We start from the raw sequence: 22,829 nt of genomic DNA, 5'->3' as shown, positions 1-22,829 counted from the left end.
CCTGTCAGCAGCAGCCCCCCGACGCAACAAGGCGCCCGCCCATTGGCTCTCGGCCCGCCCCCAAGAAGCGCCGCTCTCATTGGCCCGACCCGCCGACCCACCCGGCGCGCGTGCTCGCAGCCCGCCCGGCAGAGAAAAGGGCGGGGCTGGAGAGGCCGAGGGGCGGGGCTTCTGGGTCCGGAAAGGATTCCCTCAGAGCTCGGCGGAACCTTGGCGGAAGGGGTTCGGTTTCCGCGACGGGGACGGACCGGCTTCCTGTTTCCGGTTGGGATATTTGTGTTTGGTGAAGGGTCATTGGTCTACCTATCAGGTACGGCAGAGGGGGATGTGAGGGTCTGCGTTCCCACGTTTGTGGGGTTGTGGCGTGTCTTTTTCTCTCCTACGCCCGCTGCCTCGTTTGCGAGGGGTTTAAATGCTGGTTTTCACGCGTTGACAAGGAAGGCTCGTTTCCTGCTGTGACCCAAGCGCGGAAAGCGTGACTAGTTTGGAGTGGTCCTGGACCATAGCTTGGTCTTTTGTTGAATTCAGTCTCTTACGGATATGGAATTCACTGCCGCAGGAGGTGGCGGCGGCTGCAAGCATAGGCAGCTGGAAGAGGGGATTGGATAAACATATGGAGCAGAGTCCATGAGTGGCTATTAGCCACAACGTATTGTTGGAACTCTCTGTCTGGGGCAGTGATTCTCTGTATTTTTGGTGCTTGGAGCGGGGGGCACAGTGGGAGTGCTTCTAGTGTCCTGCCCCCCCTGGTGGTGCTCCTGATGGCGCCTGATTTTTTGGCCACTGTTTGACACAGAGTGTTGGACTGGATGGGCCATTGGCCTGATCCAACATGGCTTCTCTTATGTTCTTATACTGGTGTGTGTGTATATGTGTGAATGTCAAGTGCCATCAAGTTTCAGCCGACTTACGGTGCTTGCTTTTGTGGTGTTCGAGGCCAGAGGTGGTTTGCCAGTGCTTGACTCTGCCTAGCAACGTAGGGTTGCCAAACCCCAGGTGTGGGCACAGGATCCCCTGGTTTGGGTACCCTTCCCTTGCTTAAGGGTTATCAGAAAACTGGGGGGGAGGGAAATGTCTGCTAGGCATTCCATTATTCCCTATGGAGAACAGTTCCCATTAGGTATAATGGAGAATTGATCTGTGGGGCTCAGGAAGGACTCTTTTTTGGACTAGAGGCACAAAATTTTCAGTATAGCATTTGGTGACTCTCTTCAAAACAAACCTCACAGTTCAATAATCTGAGCCCCAAAACAAGATACCCCATCTGCCATTATTTCCAGTGAAGGGAAGGTATTTAAAAGAAGTGTGGTCCCTTGAAATGTGATGGTCAGAACTCCCTTTGGAGTTCAATTGTGTTTGTCACTACCTTGCTCCTGGCTCCACCCCCACAGTCCCCAGATATTTCCTGAATCAGACCCAGCAACCAAACCTTGGCCTTCCTTGTTGGTCTCTCATCCAAATACTAGCCAGGGCTGACTCTGCTTAGTTTCTGAGAACTAATGAAATTAAGCAAGTAGCTTAAGCTAAGAATGTTTTGGTGGCCTATGAGGCCCTGTTAGCAGGAACACACATGAAGCTGCCTTATATTTATTTATTTTATTGTATTTGTATCCCTTCTTTCCCTGCAAGTGGACTCAGGGCAGGTTGCTACAGAATAATACTGAATCAGACCAGTACAAAATTATACTGAATCATGCCATTGGTCCATCAAGTTCAGTATTGTCTACTTAGACTGACAGTGACTCTCCAGGGTCTCAGACAGAAGTCTTTCACATTGTCTGCTGTTTGGTCTTTTTAACTGGAGATGCTGGGGATTGAACCTGGGACCTTCTGCATGCCAAGCAGATGCCTCTGAGCCATAACCATCCACTGGGGGGGGGCAGACTGTGGCTCAGAGAACGAGCTTCTGCTTTGCAGAAAGTCCCAGGTTCAGTCTCCAGTTAAAGGTACTAGGTAATATGGTAGACCTCTACTCTGAAAAACCCTGCTGGTTTGAGTAGACAATTCTCATCTTGATGGGACTTGTGTCTGATTCTGTATAAGGCATCTTCATGTATGCTCATTAATTATTTGAAAAATATAATGGGGCAACCCAGTGTATGCAGTTCTATTCTGGGCAGGGTACAGTTGGATTTATGGAAGCTTGTCTGTTAAAAAGTAGTATTCGTTTTGGTCATCAAAGCAGAATAATAACAGCATAGCACACATCTGTAGGGAACTGTGGGGTTTTGGGGCTGTGTTTAGCATGTACCAAAAACTATTAATGATTGTTTTTTCACAAAGTTCTAAATGCTATACTGAATAAACCTGTTTTACAACTCTTCTGGAAAGCTAATAAGGTGGGAATTTCCCCCATGTCCTCAGGAAGGGTACTCTAGTCCTCAGGAATGGCTACAGAACAAGCCCACCAGTGAGGTGTGTATATCCCTATGATTCTGCAAGAAGAAATAGGGAGCTGCTGTGATAAGTAGTGTTGCCACTTGAGTTCATACTGTTTGCCACATTACAGTGGGGGAAGGGGGAGAAAATATGCCTTTCTAAGAGAAATCAGTTGTTTGGTCAGCTTAAACACAAACATAGAGCAATATGTGCTTCAGTGCAGGAATCACGTCACTTCTAGAAGCAATTACGATAAAGGGAAGAATGCTGCAGCAGCTTAGTAAGTGTGAGCATACTGTTGCTCCCTAGAGTTACCAAGACATTTTAAGCAGAAAGCAGCTGTTTGTGTAGGTTACACTACAGGATACATACTGATGTAACTGTAAGTTTTGTTTCCATTCACAGCATTTGGGGTGGGGAGTGAAATGTAGTTGCCTGTCATTCGTATCACAGGTGCAGCTACTATTTATACAGTAATTGGATTGGGAATAGCACTATCTGTGGAAGAATCTGAATTAATAGACATTTACCATAGGATTTTCATAGGGTCTTACTTCAAAACTGAGATTAACGCTTTAAAAGCCTTGCACCTAGCATGTTTCTGCTGTGGAATCTTAGAGTTGGAAGGGATCTCCAAGGTCATCTAGTCCAGTCTCCTGCACAATGCAGGAAATTCACAAATACTTCCTCCCACACCATAGAGGTTCGTACTTATTAGCCAGTTTGGTGTAATGGTTAAGTGTGCGGACTCTTATCTGGGAGAACCGGGTTTGATTCCCCACTCCTTCACTTGCACCTGTTGGAATGGCCTTGGGTCAGCCATACCTCTGGAAGAGGTTGTCCTTGAAAGGGCAGCTGCTGTGAGAGTCCTCTCAGCCCCACCCACCTCACAGGGTGTCTGTTGTGGGGGAGGAAAATAAAGGAGATTGTAAGCCACTCTGAGATTTGGCATGGAGGATGGGATATAAATCCAATATCATCATCATCATCATCATCATCATCAAATGGGCCAGAAACAAGGCTTCTGAGAGATGTGTGTGTGCGTTTGCATGTTGCAATTTAGTCTCTGTCATAGTTTGCCAAGTTATGAAATTGGGAATCATTTTTCTTTAAGAGTATGGTTGGTTGATTTTTGACTTGAAGATGGGGAAAGTAATTAGTAATATAGGTATGAGTAATCTAATAGCTTGATCTTCAGCGGACATCAGTGAAAACTGAGTCAGATGCAGAAAGCTGTATTTATTTGCTGCCTCTTCTTTATCTGGCTGTCTGTACATGTATATTTATGCCTGAATAACTTGGACAGGAAGAGAGCCCCTTTAACTTGGACAGGAATAATAAACTTTTTCTTGTGAGGTAAAGGGTTTGAACTTCTGCAAAGAGGATACTAATTCTCAAATTGTTTTTGTTACTAAAGGTAAAGGTAGTCCCCTGTGCAAGCACCAGTCATTTCTGACTCTGAGATGACATTGCTTTCACAGCGTTTTCACGGCAGATATTTTACAGGATGGTTTGCCATTACCTTCCCCAGTCATCTGCACTTTCCTCCCAGCAAGCTGGGTACTCATTTACCAACCATGGAAGGCTGAGTCAACCTTGAGCCGGCTACCTGAACCCAGCTTCTGCCGGGATCGAACTGAGGTTGTGAGCAGAGCTTAGGGATGCAGTACTGCAGCTTTACCACTCTGCACCATGGAGCTCTTGTTACTACCTTAAGGTTGTTGCCTCAGGTTCCTTCCTCGTCTGTGCAGGCAAAGCTTTTTTGTGGGTCTTAGTTGGATTTTCTTGTTTCAGACATTGCATTATTCATAAGATCAGTGGAAACTGCTGTGAATTCTGTATTCTACTTACTTTCATGTTCTGCGCATAAAACGTAACAGGGCGGGTATATTTTCATTTTTCCCAGGACGCAAAAAAAGAACAGGTCAGAGGGTCTGTGTTTCCCTGAAATTATTTTCTTGAGTTTCAGCGTCATCATATTTACTGTATAAACAAAGCAGAGATTGAAGAGAATTTAAAGCTGATGATCTTAACAAGAAAAAGATAATCTAAAGAAAACGAAGTTTAACAAAATGCCCCAATATCTGTTATACTAGGCATGAGGTTTTAAAAACTGGAAATGCACAAAAGATTGTGTGTTCTTCCATTGCAAGTGGAGGAATGGAGGGGGGGGAGCTTCCTGCCTTTTAAAATATCTATATGGCCACTGAATCTCATTTACAGAAAGAAGGAAATCAGTGCTGTCAAAATCCAAATCACACCAGCCAGTAGTTTTCCACTTCACCCACTCTGGTAGTAGTAATCCCTATTCTGAAACCTCTGGATACTGGAGGGAGAGCAGATTTGAGTGATACTAGTGAAGCTGAACCAGGCAACCCTGCAGTAATTTCAATTGCCTGGTTATCGTTATCAGAAAACACCAGATATCTCCCTTGGAGAGCTACTGGCCCAGCAAGAATTATGTAACACTGCGTCGTGAATATTACAGAGGCTGTAAGGCTCCAGAGATAAGAAATATTAAAATAAATATTTTTGAAGCAGACACAGGGTTTAGAGAGCCTCAGAGTAAAGGCTTAAGTTATTCATATGTGCATCTCTTGACAAAGATGTTAATCAAAACGGGAAATATAACAATCGAGATTCCGTTGAGAACCTACTTTATGCACAGTTAGAGAATATATTTATATCACCTATGAGTGTTGTACAAGTGCTTACATATTCCTTGGAAGCCTGGAACTGTAATGGGACTTGGTGGTTTGGTTTATGTTATTCTGGATATTGCTTTTATTGGCAACAGCGTGTGTGTTACATTTGAATTTTTTTGAATAAGTAATACTAGTGTTTTGTGTATTATTTATGTGTTGGAGATATTAAGTACATTGTTTTCATTATACAAGGGAGATATCTGGTGTTTTCTGGTTATTTAGTTTTTTTCCCCATCCCTATTTTTTCGTTGTTGGTTATCGTTATCAGCGGGGGGGGGGGAATAGAGACTCTTGTAAGTAATGGCCCAGAGATTGATGAAAACTATACATTTGGATATGATTGTGTTGTATTTGTTGCACTTTGATGACGTTTATACTGGACATATGCATTTGGTTGTAGTTAGATATGTTTGGCTGTATTTATTATACAAAATTTCTATTACAAAATTCCTTACAAAATGTATTGGTTATCATTATCGACAGAGGGGGAAATACAGATTCCTGTTAGAAATGGCCCAGAGATTAACAAAAATTATATATTTAGATAAGATTGTGTTATGATTGTAGCATTTTGGTGAAGTTTATATAGAACATATGCCTTTGATCTACCTAGAAAACTCCTGCTGGATCTTCTCATAGTCCCAGGCCACCAGTCAGTGGCGGAATGCCCTGGGCATTTTACTCTAAGCATTCAGCATCTGCCCTGCCGTCAGTATTGATTTTAATCCTGCAGAATTTAAACATAAGAGAAGCCATGTTGGATCAGGCCAGTGGCCCATTTAGTCCAACACTCTGTGTCACACATTGGCCAAAACCCAGGGGCCATCAGAAGGTCCACCAGTGGGGACAGAAGTCCAGAAGCCCTCCCACTGTTGCCCCCCCCAAGCACCAAGAGTACAGAGCATCACTGCCCCAGACAGAGTGTTCCCTTTATACCTTGTGACTAATAGCCACTGATGAACCTCTGCTTTTCAGAATATAAGATAAGCCAGTTGAATCAGGCCAATGGCCCATCCAGTCTAACACTCTGTATCACACAGTGGCCAAAACCCAGGGGCCATCAGGAGGTCCACCAGAAGGGCCAAAACTCCAGAAGCCCTCCTACTGTTGCCCCCCAAGCATTTAGAATACAGAGCATCACTTGCCCCAGATAGAGTGTTCCATCTATACCTTGTGGCTAATAGCCACTGATGGACCTCTGCTCCATATTTTGATCCAATCCCCTTTTGAAGCTGTCTGTGTTTGTAGCTGCCACCACTTCCTGCAGCTTTTAAGGCCAAAGTGCCCCAGGTCTGCCTTTATATATTGTGTTGTCTCTGAACACACGTACGCTTTGGAGTCATGAAAGATACTTGGGGTTTGGAAGCCGTACAGCTTCGCCCACGCAAATTGGCTGCTGTGTGTGTACTTTTGGTTCAGAGGAACAGGCTGAATACAGCGGCCCTTAGAAGCTCCCTGTTCTGCTCGACCACAATATCTTAACAAAAGCCATTTAATGAAATTCAGTGTCCCCAGAGAGCTGATGGTTACCTTTCAGCAGAGGATCTTTTGGCACTGAAATGGTACCCCTGGGTTTGTGCCAATTTCCTATCATCTCTTGACCCTGATACAATTCAGGATGCCAGTTTTGACAAAGTCTTTAATGGTATTGCCCCCAAAGTCCTGAGAGACCTCCCCTCCCTCTAATTAATTACTCTAATTACTCCCTCTAATTAATTATCATACAGCATGACTCCCTCTAATTATCATACAGCAGTGGGTGTATAGTATAGTCAGGAGATCCAAAGATTTTTCTGGCAGCCTGAAAGCTCTGTTTTGTGGCAAGCTAGATTTATTTTTTGGGCTGAGAGAACTGTAACTGATTCAAGGTCACCCAGATGGCTTCAAGTGGAGGAGCGGGGAATCAAACCCGGTTCTCCACATTAGAATTCGCTGCTCTTAACCGCAACCCCAAACTGGCTCTCTATGACCCCCTCTGAGGTTGCCCTAGGATACTTTTAATCAGGGCTTTTTTTGTAGCAGGAACTCCTTTGCCTTTTAGGCCACATCCCTCTTATGTAGCCAATCCCCCAAGTGCTTACAGGGCTCTTCTTACAGAGCCTACTGTAAACTCTTATAGGATTGGCTACATCAGGTGTGTGTGCCCTAATAGGCAAAGGAGTTCCTGCTACAAAAAAAGTCCTGCTTTTAATAATGTAATCTATGTGGCAGGTTCAGATATCCAGGATGTGCAGAAAAGCATTCTATGTAAGAGTTCACAATAGCTTTTGGAAATACCCAAATCTGTGAAGCAAAAGTTTGTTGAGTTAGCACAAGAACTGCCTTTCTGGATTGGTACAGTTGCTTCTGGCAACTGAAGCAACTGAATTGGTACCCCTGAGTTTGACACTAATGACTGATCAATGAACATAATAGTTCATTAGCTACCAAAGTCAATATTAATTTGCTCATTTATCCTCATGGTATTTGTCTAATATTTGAAAAAATATATGAGCAACACGGATAAATATGACCTTTTAATGTTTTTTCTGTGCTTCTTGAATTGTTTTAGTCAGGGCTTTTTTTTTTTTAAGTAGGAACACACAGGAACACAGTTCCAGCTGGCTTGGTGTCAGAGGGTGTGGCCTAATATGCAAATGAGTTCCTGCTGGGCTTTTTCTACAATAAGAAGCCCTGGTTTAAGTCTTTGAGCTATAATTTTGAAGCATGCTGTGAGCACTTGCGTTTCCTCCTTTTAAGGCAAGACATAGTTCAGTGCAGCAACCCAGTCAACAAGCTCTAGTTCAGGGGTGGCCAAACTGTGGCTCAGGAGCCACACGTGGCTCTTTCACAAGGATTGTGTGGCTTTCAAAGCCCCCACTGCTCAGTCGGCCATCCTGGAGAAGGCACTTTCTCTTTAAATCACTTTAAATCCAAGTGCATTGGAGAATGCATTTAAAGTTGCTTTCTTTACACCTCTCCCTGTGTCTTCCTTCCTTCCTTCCTTTCCTTCCTTCCTTTCTTCCTTCCCTCCCTCCCTCCCTCCCTCCCTTCCTTCCTTCCTTCCTTCCTTCCCTCCCTCCTTCCCTCCTTCCTTCCCTCCCTCCCCTCCCTCCCTCCCTCCTTCCTTGTCTTGTGGCTCTCAAACATCTGACATTCATTCTATGTGGCTCCAACATTACGCAAGTTTGGCCACCCCTGCTCTAGTTAGTGCTTTCTCCCAAAACGGGGATTATAAACCACAGTAAGAACCAAATTTCTGATTCTGGTTTGTCAGGAAAGCATAACCCAGGTTTGCCAGTTTGTTGTTCACGGCAAAGTACATGTGGAGATCTCTTCCGAAGGTCAGAGTACGATCGCTGTGGCTCTAGTTTTCCAGCCTTCCTCCAAGGTATTTACACAACCCGTCGCTTGGTGATAAAGGAGACCAGAGAACAAGAAGTTACGTTTGTACCTATTGTGAGCACCGATCAGAGAACATCATTCTGTTCTTGTAGTCTCTTACATGGGTAGCTCAGTGTGTCCTGGACTCCTGCTGGGGGAAATGACAGCAGGGGGGAAACGTTTGCTTCTTCTGTTGTACAACAGCGTAGAATGTCATCCCATCTTCAACTACAGAAAACACTTACACAACATTAGAGAGCTTGTCAGTCTTCTAAATGCTGAGCAGCCCATCTGCAACTCATTACAGTCCCTTTTGCAAATGCAGATTCTGACCTGTCAGAAGAACAGGCAGACTTTAGTATGGCTTGCTTAGAATCACAGAGTTGGAAGGGACCTCCAGGGACATCTAGTCCAACCCCCTGCCAGGGGTGTTGAACTCATTTGTTATGGGGGCCAGATCTGACATAAATGAGACCTTGCAGGGCCAGGCCATATGTCATAAAATGCAATGCCAGGTAGCACAGATATTAACTTTTAAAGGACACAGGCAAATACAAATATTTTTTTAAAAACCTAAAGTAAAACATGCTTAAAACATTAGCTCTTGTCGGTCTTAAAGCTACTTTCTTTGTATTTCTCCCATGCAATCCAGGCTGTCTCAGTTCCACAGCAGAGCTACTGAGCCAAGCCTCTCTTCCTTCTATTGGCTGAGGCTCCTCCCCCTCCTGGTCCCCTGGGGAAGGAAGGAAAGAGCCAGAGCTCCCTTTGAAGCAACCTGTCCTTCCTTCCCAAGGGAGGAGCCTCAGCCAATAGAGAAAATAGAGGCTTTGCTGTTTAACTCCTGTGTGATTGCGCAAGCTCAGCAAAGCAAGTTGTGATGCAGAAGGGAGCAAGAGAGAGGGAGAAGGAAGCAGATGACAGCCAGTTGCTCGGAGGGCTGATAGGAGCACTCTGGGAGCCTGATTTGGCCCCTGGGCCTCTGTATGTTTGACACCCCTGCCCTACACAATGCAGGAAACTCACAAATATCTCCCCGTGACCCCTCTCTTCCATGTCCAGAATATGGCAAAAAACCCCAAAACCCTCCAGGATCACTAGCCAAACTGGCCTAGAGAAAAATTACTACCTGACTGCAAAGTGGTGAACAGCATTCCCTGGCGGTGTAAGAAAGGGCCGCAAGAACTAAGCACTGGTGCAACCCTCCTTGCCCTTCTTCTCATGACCTGCCTAAGATTATGAGATCTTTCATGGTTCCTGGGGCCCTGTCTGTCAGAGGCCTTCCTGAGCGCTTCTCTCTGCTGCCGAGTCAAACGAGTGGAGATGCTCAAGTCCGTAGGCCCTCTTTTTTTTATCATTTCTTTTATGCACGGATGTGGAGGATGACTAATGCGAGTCAGTACATCTTGTTCTCAGCCAGTTTGTTTTCATGATCTCGCACAGCAGCCTCTTTGCTCGGATTCGGGTCCTGTAAAGACAAAATTAATTGTGACTAATAAAACATGGAAATGCGGCTGATTTGCCAAGTGGCGCTGCTGAATAGATTCACGTCTCTGGGAAATGGTGGCTTTCTTCCCTCCTTGGTCTGAAAATTGGTTTCAAGAGACAGGAGGCATTTCCATGAGCTCTCTTTCTGCTTCTGGCAAGCATCACCCTCCCCAGTTTCCTCTATAGACAAGGCAAGACTATGCAGATATAGTAACAGGATTAATTCTCAGTGGCTCCTGTTTTATGGAGGCAAAGTAATACAGAAGCCATTTCCCTGGACTCTGGTTTTGGCTCTAGCGTCGGGGTCCCCAACATGGCGCCAGTAGGTGCTATGATAGCCTCCAACACAGGGATGTCAAACTTATTTGTTATGAGGGCCGGATGTGACATAAATGAGACCTTGTTGAGCTGGGCCATATTGGGTGGGGCTAGGCAATGTCAGTCTGGGCCATGTGTGTACCAATTTAAGATTAGGTAGCAGAGATATAAGCTTTATAAATGACACAGACAAACACAATTATATAATTTTAAAAACCAAAAAATTTAAAATAAAACATGCTTAAAACATTAGCACTCATTGGTCTTAAAGGTGCTTTCTTTGTATTTCTCCCATGGGATCCAGGGAACTGGGCAAAGGAAGCTCTGGCTCTTTCCTTCCTTACCCCAGGGGCCAGAATGGGGAGGAAGAGAGAAGGAAGAGAGGCTTGGCTCGGCAGCTCTGCTGTTGGATTGAGAGAGCCTGGCAAAGCAAGCTCTGCCTCCCCCTTTCCTCCCTCAGCCAATGGAGAAAATAGAGGTTTTGCTCTGTAACACCTGTGCGATTGAGCAAGCCTGACAAAGCAAGCTGTGATGCAGAAGGAAGCAAGATATAGGAAGAAGGAAGTGGATGACAGCCAGTTGCTAAGGGGCCTGATAGGAACCCTCGAGGGGCCTGATTCGGCCCCCAGACCACAGCCCCCAGACCACACCCCTGCTCCACCATCTTTTTTGGCACCCACACAGGGCGTCTGTTGTGGGGAGAAGGCAAGGCGATTGTAAGCCACTTTGAGACTCCTTCAGGTAGTTACAAGCAGGGTATAAAAACAAACTCCTCTTCCTCAAATGTAGCTTTTTACAGCTGGGAGCATTAATTTGTTCCCACTTGCTGTTGCTGCAGTTTGGAGTGCTTGTGTGGCACACAGCTGTGTGATAGATGTGCAGTTCTGAGGAGGAGCAGCTCCCCCTGTCCACATGCAACTCCTGAAGCTAATTTTTTACCTGGCTTTGTTGGGTGTGCGGCTCTTCCCCTAAGATTCCACCACACTGCGCAAGAGTTCTGGCCTGCCCTGTAGCTAGGGACCACGGGGGGAGGGGGCTGGGAGGGACCACGGGGGGAGGGGGCTGGGGGGGACCACGGGGGGAAGGGGGCCCATTTAAATCTTGCATGAGGCTGGAGACTGCTCCTGCCACCCCTCCTGCATGATTTGGACCCTACCGATCAGCTGATTTGTGGACCCCTTAAATGGCATGAGAGGGACAGTGGGTGCTCCTGGGTGCCCCTCCCTTACAATTTAAATCATGCAGGAGGGAGAGGGGCAGTCCAGGGGTTAGGCCCCCAAAACTGTCAGGGGGCCAGAACCAGGTCCTGGCAGCCCCTGGTTACCTACGGGCCTGGTTCTGGCCCCTGAGTATAAATGTGTTTCTCTTCAGCTCCTCCCTCGGCACCAGCCTGCTGTTTGGTGCCACTGAGATTAAAATTGAGGGTGGGAATACTTTCAAGGAAGGCACTTTGCCACAGAGCTAGGTGCTATTGACGAAGGGGGAGGACAGCTGCCAAAAGGGAATCTTTCCAGCACGATTTGCAAAAAGAAAGAAATTATTGGAACTCGCCGTGAGTCTGTTCTCTCTGGAAATTGAGTACTTTTTGTTCCATGAGAAGCGATATTGAGCTTCAGACTTTCTGGAGCTGGTGCAACCACAGGGCAGTGCAACAAACAAAGATTTTCTTTTCATTGTCTTGAAAATGTTTAGTAAAATATTGGCAGTTCTCCTGAAACGCTGTTGAAAAGCGTGTGAGTTGCTTTAGGAACTTCCATGAGCAATCGCAGTCCCTTGAACGCCTAGCATGCCAAGGATGTGGCAAAGGGGAGGTGTTTTCTGCCTTTCCCATTTATTTTATAAAGCTGTCTGTTGTATGTCAGCAAACCATATTGTGAATACTGCCTGTCTTTCCTGTCCTTAATGCTGCCTGTTTTCCCTGTCCTTAATGCTGCCTGTCTTTCCTAGGAGCATGGGGCATGGCCACGAGCATGGCAAAATGGAGCTTCCAGACTACAGGCAGTGGAAGATAGAAGGGACTCCCCTACAGGACGTGCAGGACAGGCTGGCCAAGCGAGGTCTCAGGGATCCATGGCTTCGGTAAGAGCAGCAGCTCCCAACTTTAACGGCAGTAGCTCATGAAGCAGAATTTTTGCTCACAAGACTCCACAGCTTAGAGGAAGCATTGTCGGCAGGCACCAGGAAATATGTCCATAGGCACCACGGTGCCCACAGATACCACATTGGGACACACACACCCACTACTGAATTACAAAGTGTTGTTTTCAGAAAGCCCTGCAAAGCAGGTTGCCTAGCTCTGCCCAGAGCAGGCAACAAAGAGTGCTGCTTTTTATGCCAAGCCTTATCTCTTGCATGGCTACAGTGGGGAACAATCTGCCCTGTCAAACGGCTCACTGACGTCGTTTCGTCCTCCGAGGTCTCGAGCACCTAGCGGTATATTTCCCTGCTAGAGCGCCTAAGCAGTCTGGCTCCCAAATATAACTTATTCATGTGTCTCATCAGATAAACTGGATCCAAGGGGGAGCTGCCGGTTTTACGGCCCCAAAGTTCTTTAGCTAAGAACGATGGCTTCTATTGCACGGTGGCGGCCCGTCCTCCGCTATAGAATTTGTTCATTGATTAGTCGAAATGGGGAACCGGGAAGGTGGCTGAGCTCCAGCTGGTCGTCTCCTAACAGAACCATGACTCTGACAACATTTTTCATCAGCAAAAATGCAATATCTGGCATATATAGAAGCGTAACGCAGATTTCCATTAGCCACAGACTTGATTTATCAGCAGTGATATAATACCGCCCTGACTTGGAAAGCCCAGGCTAGCCCAATCTCGCCAGATCTCAGAAGCTAAGCAGGGTCAGACCTGGTTAGCATTTGGATAGGAAACCACCAAGGAAGTTTAAGGATGCCACGCAGGGACAAACCATCTCTGTTCATCTCTAGCCTTGAAAACTCTAAGGCAGGGACGGCCAAACTTGCTTAACATTAAGTGCCACATACAGGACTTTTGTTAGAAACGGCCCAATTGGAACTCATTTGCATATTAGGCTGCACCCCCCAGACCTCGCCATGGTTTCACATAGGGCTTTTGTAGAGAAAGCCCAGTGGGAACTCATTTGTATATTAGGCCACACCCCCTGACACTGCCAGCCAGAGCTGCATTTCTGTGCGTTCTTGCTCAAAAAGAACCCTAGCCACATAGAATAAATGCCAGATGTTTGAGAGCTGTAAGACATGATCATGGGAGGGAGGGAGGAAGGAAAATAGATGGGGGAGGGGGAGAGGTGGAAAGAAAGCGACTTTAATTTTAAATGCCTTCTCCAAGCTGCCAGGCAATGGGGGCTTCAAGAGCCTGCACGATATGTGTGAAAGAGCCACGCAATATGTGTGGAAGAGCCACGTGTGGTTCCCAAGCCACAGTTTGGCCATCCCGGCCTTACTGCCATAAATTAGCTATGGCTTTCCACCACCACCAACTTAACAGTGGGCTCCTATATGAAGTCCCACCCTTTTATGTCCATTGCAGTCAACAGGCTTAGAAAGGTCAAGATAGGTAGCCACAGGGGTAGGATTCTAGCAGGAGTTCCTTTGCATATTAGGCCACACACCCCTGATGTAGCCAATCCTCCAAGAGCTTACAAAGAGGAGTCTTGTAAGCTCTTGGAGGATTGACTACATCAGGGGTGTGTGGCCTAATATGCAAAGGAGCTCCTTGTACAATTCCACACCTGGGTAGCCATGTTAGTCTGTCCGTAGCAATGGAAAAAAGATCAAGATTCCAGGAGCACCTGAAAGACTAACAAAATGTGTAGCCATGAATGAGCTTTCCTGAGTCACTGCTCACTTCTTCAGACGCACTGCTTTAGACTGCACTGCTAGTAATCCCATTAGTCAGGTGTCTGTGCTTGTTATATTGCTGACGTTAACGGTGTCTGAACATCGGGTACCGAGTGAACGACGTAGACCTCCCACAAGAAAGGACTGTGGTAATGTCTGCCTTAAGAGTTTTACTTTGGACAGTCTGAACAAACGTTCCCATGGCGGCAATAAAACCTACGAAGAGCTGTGCTTTTAAAGACTGCTCCCGAGACTCAGCAATGGAAGAAGACAGTTCTGGGAAATTATATGGTCTTATATTGCAGAGTGTTGGGGATTCCTGCTGGAAACCACAAGCCATAAACGAGCATATACATAAAATACACATAAAATATACAGAGGAACTTTTCTGCCTTCAGGATCCTACCCATTCATTTCTGTGAATCACCAAATAAGCAAAGTTCGCTGCCTGCGTTAAAATAGTTACGCAGATTTCCAGGGTAGCTTACAAGAACTAGTCCCAAGGAAAGTGTAATACAACAAAACATGCTTTTCTAAAAACAGAAATCGAAGCTGTCTTCCTGTTTAAAGGAGTCAGCGACACAGAACAGGTGAAAGTCTTGTGCTCACCTGAATGTCATTTCCATCCACTTTGTAGGGCTTTTTTTTGTAGCAGGAGCTCCTTTGCATATTAGGCCACACACCCCTGATGTAGCCAATCCTTCAAGAGCTTACAGTAGGCCCTGTATGAAGAGGCTTGTAAGCTCTTGGAGGATTGGCTACATCAGGGGCAGGGCATTTTTTGTGCAGGAACACAGTTCCGGCCAACTTGGGATCAGGGGATGTGGCCTAAAACACAAATGTGTTCCTTCTGGGCATTTTCTACAAAAAAGACCCTGTGTGAAACAATGGTGGTGTCAGGGGGTGTGGCCTAATATGCAAACAAGTCCCTGCTGGGCTTTTCCTGCAAAAAAAAAAGACCCTGTGTGAAACAGTGGTGATGCCAGGGGATGTGGCCTAATATGTAACTGAGTTCCTTTTGTGCTTTTTCTACAAAAAAGCCCTGATGAGGAGGTTGTAGCCTATTACGCAAAGGAGTTCCTGCTGCAGAAAAGCCCTACTCTTTTGTGTGAGGAAGACGCCTGCTGATCTTATGTGTGATTTTCACGTTAAAATGCGGGAAGAGCAGAAGAAGAAGAAGATGATATTGGATTTATATCCCGCCCTCCACTCCGAAGAGTCTCAGAGCGGCTCACAATCTCCTTTACCTTCCTCCCCCACAACAGACACCCTGTGAGGTGGGTGGGGCTGAGGGGGCTCTCACAGCAGCTACCCTTTCAAGGACAACTCCCACGAGAGCTATGGCTGACCCAAGGCCATGCCAGCAGGTGCAAGCGGAGGAGTGGGGAATCAAACCCGGTTCTCCCAGATAAGAGTCCGCACACTTAACCACTACACCGAACTGGATCTCCGTTCAACTCTGTTGTTGTGGACTCGGCTTCCAAAAGGGCACCTCAATGTTTCCCCTACTCCCCTCCCCCCTGCTACTGAGCAGAGTAGTTCACCTCCTGAGCAGAATATAACTGCTCTAACCTTAAAATGGGTGATGGGCAGTGCAAGACCCTGCGTGGCTCCAGATTGCTGTTGAGCGGGGCTTCCTGTTTTAACAAGAAGCCGTTCACAGCTTTGTGGGAACACTGCACATAGCATCTGCTCAAATTAGAAATAGCTCTCTAAAAAGTCAGCGGTTCCGTCTTTTAATCTTTTTCTAAGCTGCTCTGTTCCTTCTTATTAAGCAGTTATAAGAACCAGTGTGCCAGCACACCACAACAGTAACCCTTAAGTTAGCAGTGACTACACTTGACTACGATGCAGTCCTTTAACTTAATGCACTCCAGTCTGCAGCCTGTTAATCCAAGAGAATGTACACTGCGAAGCATATGAATCAGGACCTTCTGCAAGTGGGCAAAATCAACAACTGTGTGTACATGTGCCTTCTTGGTTGTGGCCCCCCACCTTGCGGAACGCTCTGCTTTGAGAGGTCAGGAAGGCTCCCACCCTCCTGGCTTTCCACAAACTATGCAAAATTGAACTATTAAAGAGGATTCCATACAGGCAATAGGGATAGCACTGTACAAAATGATTCACAAAGTTACTTGAAGAAATTATCAGGGACCGTGTTCTATACTATTGTGTACAGCAGGGTATCAAACATGCAGCCTGAGGGCCATATCAGGCTCCTGGAGGGCTCGTATCAGGTCCGTGAGTAGTTTACTATCATCTGCTTCCTTCTCTCTTGTTTCTTTCTGCATCACAGATTGCTTTGCCAGGCTTGTTCAATCGCACAGGAGCTACAGAGCAAAGCATCTATTTTCTCCATTGGCTGACCAGCACATGAATCAGCTTATGTACAAAAGCTGGCAATGCCCAGCCATTTCATGTTTTCCCCTCAGTCTTAGGCTCAAAGCATCGACCATGAGATTTCTGCAATGACTGTCAATAAATCAAAAGTAGGTTTGCAACTTAACAGATATACACCTGAACGACACCTGAGCAGCTTACTCAACATTGCTACAGCACAGACATTGTCTCCGAATTTTGATGCAAGAATTCAGAGCAAGAGGTGTCAGTTATCCGAAACTGATGGATTGACTCAATTTTTAGCTTGTCCTTCCTGCAGAACTCTTAAATAAACAAAATATTGCAAGAGTGCTAATATTTTAAGCATGTTTAAGGGATTTTTTTTTTAATCTTTAATTCTATTTATGTGTCCTTTACATATCCACAACTTGGCTTTACATTTTATGACACACATATCCCAGCCTGACAAGGTCTCATTGATGTCAGATCTGCCCCTCATAAGAAATGAGTTTGACACCACTGGTGTATAGCTTGCTGCAAGTTGGATCCTACTGTGCATCATTTAATGTGTCATGTTAGCTCTTACACTTTGCTTCAGCTCTGGGGTTTTCTTGGTGGGTTCTACAACCCAAATCCTGTTTTATTGTTTACTAATTATCCCATTCTGCTGATTGGCATTGACTCACTTTGCATAATATGCCTTGACTCCCAGTGGGAAAGGTAGATTATAACTAGGGCTTTTTTTGAGCAGGAACACAGTTCTGGCTGGCTTGGTGCCAGGGGGTGTGACCTAATATGCAAATGAGTTCTTGCTGGGCTTTTTCTACAAAAAAGCCCTGTCTGAAACAATGATGCTGCCAGGGGTGTGGCCTAATATGCAAATGAGTTCCTGCTGTGCTTTTTCTACAAAAAAGGCCCTGATTATACCTAACATAAATTCTAAACCAAGCATTTTAACAAAGATGCAGTTTTCCAAGGGGGGGAAAGATATGTGTTGGTAATCAAGTGGTACTGCGTAGGTATGCAAACTGATAGTATTGTATTAAGCTCAAGGAGGGGTAGAACTAAAAGTTGGCAGCATTAATCATTATATTGTGGTCTTCCAAGCACACAGTTTGAAACACCTGTGATTGAAATGCAGCTTCAGGATGTTGGCTTGAACACATACAGGGGTCATTTGATAGAAAAAGAGGTGGTGGAGCTCATTAGCACAACTTATTTGCATATGCCACACACCCCTGACATTACCAGAAGGTGTACTAAATTATATCTACCTTAAAATATTTCTTGAATTATAGTTGTCATAATGAAACCTTACTCCCATCATACTTTTTAAATTACTTTCTCCTATGTGGCCACAGTTGTATTAGGAATATTTCCATCTGTCTGCTTTATAGGCTTTAGTTATTTTCCCTTTTTTTGTGGGGGAAAATATTAGAAAGTTTGTCAGATCTTAAAGTTCAGCAAAATTCTCACAGGGGGGTTGAACAATGGAGCCCAGAAACAAGTATTTTGGGCAGGAGGGGTAAAAAAAAAAAGAGAAAGGAAAGGTCCCTTGTGCAAGCACCAGTCATTTCCGACTCTGGAGTGACGTTGCTTTCACAACATTTTCACAGCAGACTTTTTACGGGGTGGTTTGCCATTGCCTTCCCCAGTCATCTACACTTTCCCCCCAGCAAGCTGGGTACTCATTTGACCAACTTCAGAAGGATGAAAGGCTGAGTCAACCTTGAGTCAGCTACCTGAAAACCCAACTTCTGCCGGGGATCGAACTCAGGTTGTGAGCAGAGCGAGCACACTAAAATTTAGAGGTTCCAGAGCTCTGCTCCCACGAGCTCCTGCCCAAAATGAGGCCTGGGCACATCTGTCAGTGGGTAAAGTTGCAGAGACTGAAATCCTCACCCATCTTTTGTCTTTGGTTCCCCTCTAGCAATGAAGCGTGGAGGTATTCCGGTGAGTTTGGCAAGCCGAACAATTTCATGGGAGTCATCAGCAGAGGATTTAAATGGGGCTTTGTGGCCTTCTTGGCCTCTCTTGCAGTGGAGTACGCATTCTTCCCTCCAAAGAAAGACGAAGGGCATCACTGAAGATCGGAATGTCCCTCTTCCGCCCCCCCCCCTTGTAAATTGTAGATGGCATGTTCTGGCACAGCAAGATACACATTAAAACATTTATGAGACATAAATATTACTGTATTGTCGTTCATCAAGGGGCAGGAGGGGTTGAAGTTCCGTTAGAACTTATTGTTGTAATTTAAATCTAAAATTTTATGTATCAGGGGTGGCCAGACTTGCTTAACATAAGAGCCACAAAGAACAAATGTCAGACGTTTGAGAGCTGCAAGATGTGAATGTCAGATATTTGAGAGTTAGCCGTGCTAGTTACTGGTGTGGTGAGCTGGCACAAGACAGGAAGGAAGGAAAACTAATAGAGGGGGGGAGGGATGGGGGAGAGAGGTGGAAAGAAGGCAACTTTAACTTAAATGCGTTCTCCAAGCCACCAGCTGACTTGGCTTGGAGAAGTTATTTAAACTTAAAGAGAGAAATGCCTTCCCCAAGATGGCTGATGGAGAGGTGGGGGCTTCAAGAGCCACATGTGGCTCCCGAGCCACAGTTTGGCCACCCCTGTTATATATTGTATTTTAGTGTATAGAAATGGTTAATGATTGTTTTATGGCCATAATGGTCTATTAGCCGCCCTGAGCCAGCTTGCGGGGAGGGCAGGATATAAATCTAATAAAATAAGTAAGAGCCTTTGATGAACAGAGAGAGAGAGATATCTGATGCGCAGTGGTTTTCTGTTGCATTTTTACTGAACCTGGGGCCAGGAGAAGAACTAGAAGACAGACCTCCCACTTGCGGCGCTGCCTCGAAGTCCCTTGCCCCGGTAGTACTTCAGATTTATTTGTTTGTTTCTTACTATTTTTATCTCGCCCCTTCCCCAGCAGTCAGGGCTCTGGGCAGTGAACAACATAAACATAACACATAAATAAAAATACAGATGTTCTGTAAAACAGTTTGACACTCTGGCACGATGATCAGAGAAACTGATAGTAGGCCCCGTAAGATCATCTTAATGCATCGCCTTGAGGAAAAATTCCATCTTACAGGCCCTGTGGAACCCAGACAGGTCCCGCAGGACAGGAATCTTCAGACAGAGCATTCCACCAGGTTGGGGCCACAACCGGAAAAGCCCTTCTCGGAGTTAAATGAGCTATCTTTGTGCCAGACATCACCAGAAATCCATGTGAAGTGGAACACAAGCACCACGGGAGGTTGTAACAGAAGAGGCGGTTAAGATACGGCAGTCCCAGAGGGCCACTGTCAAGGCCGGCCCTCCCACTAGGCAAACTAGGCAATTGCCTAGGGCGCCAGCCTTTGGGGGGTGCCAAATTGGACGCCCCCATGTGACTCAGTGATGTTATCAGTCCAGGGGGGGGGGGGCAGATGTTAGCCTTGCCTAGGATCCCAGGCTGTCTATGGCCGGCCCTGGCCACTGTAACTTTGAGATTTTTTTATCCCTTGGTGCATAGGCTCAAAGGTGTGGATCCAAAGTGAACATTCCACTCAGGTGCAAAGACTCCCAACCCCTGAATGCAATTTTCCTATTTCTGCCATCCTGCGGCAGCCATAAAATACCCCCTGAAATCCTGTTAACTGGGGTGGACACCTCAGCATTTCGGGTGGCCGCAAAAGGCAAGAAAATCACGCACTTCGAGATCGTCACCCTTGTGCCGGTGGACAATACTAGCCTGGATCCAATGCTACGTGTACAGAAGCCTGGCAGAATTCATGCTAGTATTGGGCTGTCGCATAGCCGTAAAAGTATGAGAGGGAATGTATGACGTCTGAATCGTCCTTGCATCTCACTGAAGTTTTTCAGTCTGGTGGGCCTCTTCTCTGCCTCACCTCTCCAATTTTGATCTGGGCAAAATCCAAATGTCTTTTATCTTTTAAGGAAGTTGGACTTGCTTTTTAGTGGAAAGCAGTTTTTGACTGTCTCCCTGCTTTTCTGTCCCCAAAGAACGTGAAGGCCATTACTTGGGTAAACAAATGAGTTCTGTGCGCTTGGCAAAGGATGAAATATTTGGTACCTGGTAATTGACCTATCATGAATGTTCAGCCAGGTTGCACAATACTCTGACAGCTCTCATTAAATACTAAAGAGTCTAGTGCCGGGGTGGCCAAACTGTGATTCAGGAGCCACATGTGGCTCTTTCACACACATTGTGTGGCTCTTGAAGCATTGGAGAAGCATTTGTCTCTTTAAATCACTCCTCCAAGCCAAGCCAGCCAGTGTCTTGGAGAATGCATTTAAAGTTAGTTGCTTTCTTTCCACCTCTCCCTCCATCCCCCCATCTATTTGCTTTCTTTCCAATTTGGCGTAGTGGTTAAGTGTGCGGACTCTTATCTGGGAGAACTGGGTTTGATTCCCCACTCCTCCACTTGCAGCTGCTGGAATGGCCTTGGGTTAGCCATAGCTCTGGCAGAGGTTGTCCTTGAAAGGGCAGCTGCTGTGAGAGCCCTCTCCAGCCCCACCCACCTCACAGGGGGTCTGTTGTGGGGGAGGAAGGTAAAGGAGATTGTGAGCCGCTCTGAGACTCTTTGGAGTGGAGGGCGGGATATAAATCCAATATCATCATCATCATCTTTCCACCTCTCCTTCCTGTCTTGTGATTCTCAAACATCTGATGTTCATGTTTTGTGACTCTCATTCAGTGTTTATTCTCTGTGGCTCTTACATTAAGCAACTTCGGCTACCCCTGGTCTAGTAGCACCTTTAAGATCAGGGGTGGCCAAACTCTGGCTTGGGAGCTACATGTGGCTCTTTCACACATATTGTGTGGCTCTTGAAGCCCCCACCACTCCATCGGCTGGCTAGAAGGCAGCATTTTTCTATTTAAATCACGTTGCCAAGCCACTGGGCAGCTTGGAGAATGCATTTAAAGTTGCTTTTTTTCTGCCTCTCCCTCCCTCATCTGCCTTCCTTCCCTCCTTCCTGCTCTCAAATATCTGATTTTCATGTCTTGCGGTTCTCAAACATCTGACGTTTATTCTATATGGCCCTCACGTTAAGCAAGTTTGGCCGCCCCTGTTTAAGACTAACAAAATTTATTGTAGCGTAAGCTTTTGAGGAACACAGCTCTCTTCATCAGATGCAAGCTGTCAGAACTGTGTTGGCAACATGATTTAAAGAGAAAAATGCCGCCTTCTAGCTGGCCAATGGGGTGCTGGGGGCTTCAAGAGCCACGCAATATGTGTGAAAGGTGCTATTGGACTCTCTTATTTTTGCAGCGACAGACTAGCACGGCTAACTCCTCTGAATCTATGTCTGATTAAAGTTTACCTTCTTTCCTGCTATGGTAATGATTCCAATCTTAAATTAAACTGCCAGGACAGGCACATAGTTCAAGATGCTAATTCCTTTAGATGTACCACTAAAAAGTCTGAAAAAGAGCTGATAAGCTGTCATGTGAAGTACAATTTTGTATTTATTAGTCACTCAGTGGAGGAATATGCCGACCTGGATCAAAGCCACTTCTGTGAAGTCTGCTAAGAAGGATTAAGGGTACTTAGACATATAATTACGTTGATGTACACTATCCGTCTTTTGATGAGAATGGCAGGGTCTAAGGAGGAGCCAGCGTAGTATAGTTATTCATGTGTTCAACCAGGGGTCATTTTGTAGAAAAGTAGGTGGTGGAGCTCATTAGCATAACTCATTACCATCTGCCGCCCCACCCCCACCCCCAGCCAAAAGCAACCTGACGCAAGAATAGAGAGCCCTGGGCAAGCGAGGCCTAATTGGGAAGGATCTCTAGCCTTGGTCATCTGGGCTCTCCTGGGCCACCCCTCCCACAGTCAAAAGTAACAGTTTCCATGGAGAACGGCCTCTCCCTTTCTTTTCCTGTGCTGCCTTGCTTTCCTTTTCCCAACAAGCACATTCTGCTGGAAGAAGACCAAGTACGGTAAGTGTTTGTGTGTGTGTGAGAGAGAGGGAGGGGGGATTCCCTGGTATGGAGGCCCTCCCCCCCCCCCTTTAGAAAGCGTGGGGGGGGGAAATGTCTACTAGGCACTCTATTATTCTCTATGGTGAATGATTCCCATAGGGAATAATAGGGAATTGATCCGTGGGCATTGGGGGCTCTGGGGGGGCTATTTTTTGAGGTAGAGGCACCAGATTTTTAGTATAGCATCTAGTGCCTCTCCCCAAAATACCCCCCAAGGTTCAAAATGATTGGACCAGAGGGTCCAATTCTATTAGCCCCAAAAGATGGTGCCCCTATCCTTAATTATTTCCTATGGAAGAAAGGCATTTAAAAAGGCGTGCTGTCCCTTTATATGTGATGGCCAGAACTCCCTTGGAGTTCAATTATGCTTGTCACATCCTTGTTCCTGGCTCCACC

At 46.0% G+C, this 22,829-nt stretch overlaps 1 protein-coding gene across 1 annotated transcript; it reads left to right on the top strand.

Moving 5' to 3' along the window:
• Positions 1–242: 242 nt before the first annotated feature.
• On the top strand, positions 243–18,608 carry NDUFB3 (NADH:ubiquinone oxidoreductase subunit B3). The gene is made up of 3 exons (XM_060256894.1): positions 243–264; positions 12,198–12,329; positions 18,354–18,608. The coding sequence occupies exons 2-3, from the start codon at positions 12,202–12,204 to the stop codon at positions 18,508–18,510; spliced, it is 285 nt and encodes a 94-aa protein (XP_060112877.1). The 5' UTR covers positions 243–264; positions 12,198–12,201; the 3' UTR covers positions 18,511–18,608.
• Positions 18,609–22,829: the final 4,221 nt, after the last annotated feature.

This window comes from Heteronotia binoei, chromosome 16 (assembly GCF_032191835.1).
Source record: "Heteronotia binoei isolate CCM8104 ecotype False Entrance Well chromosome 16, APGP_CSIRO_Hbin_v1, whole genome shotgun sequence".
NCBI classification, from domain to species: Eukaryota; Metazoa; Chordata; class Lepidosauria; order Squamata; family Gekkonidae; genus Heteronotia; species Heteronotia binoei.
Note: the sequence above shows the minus strand (reverse complement) of the source record. Positions and strands in the feature narration are given on the sequence as shown.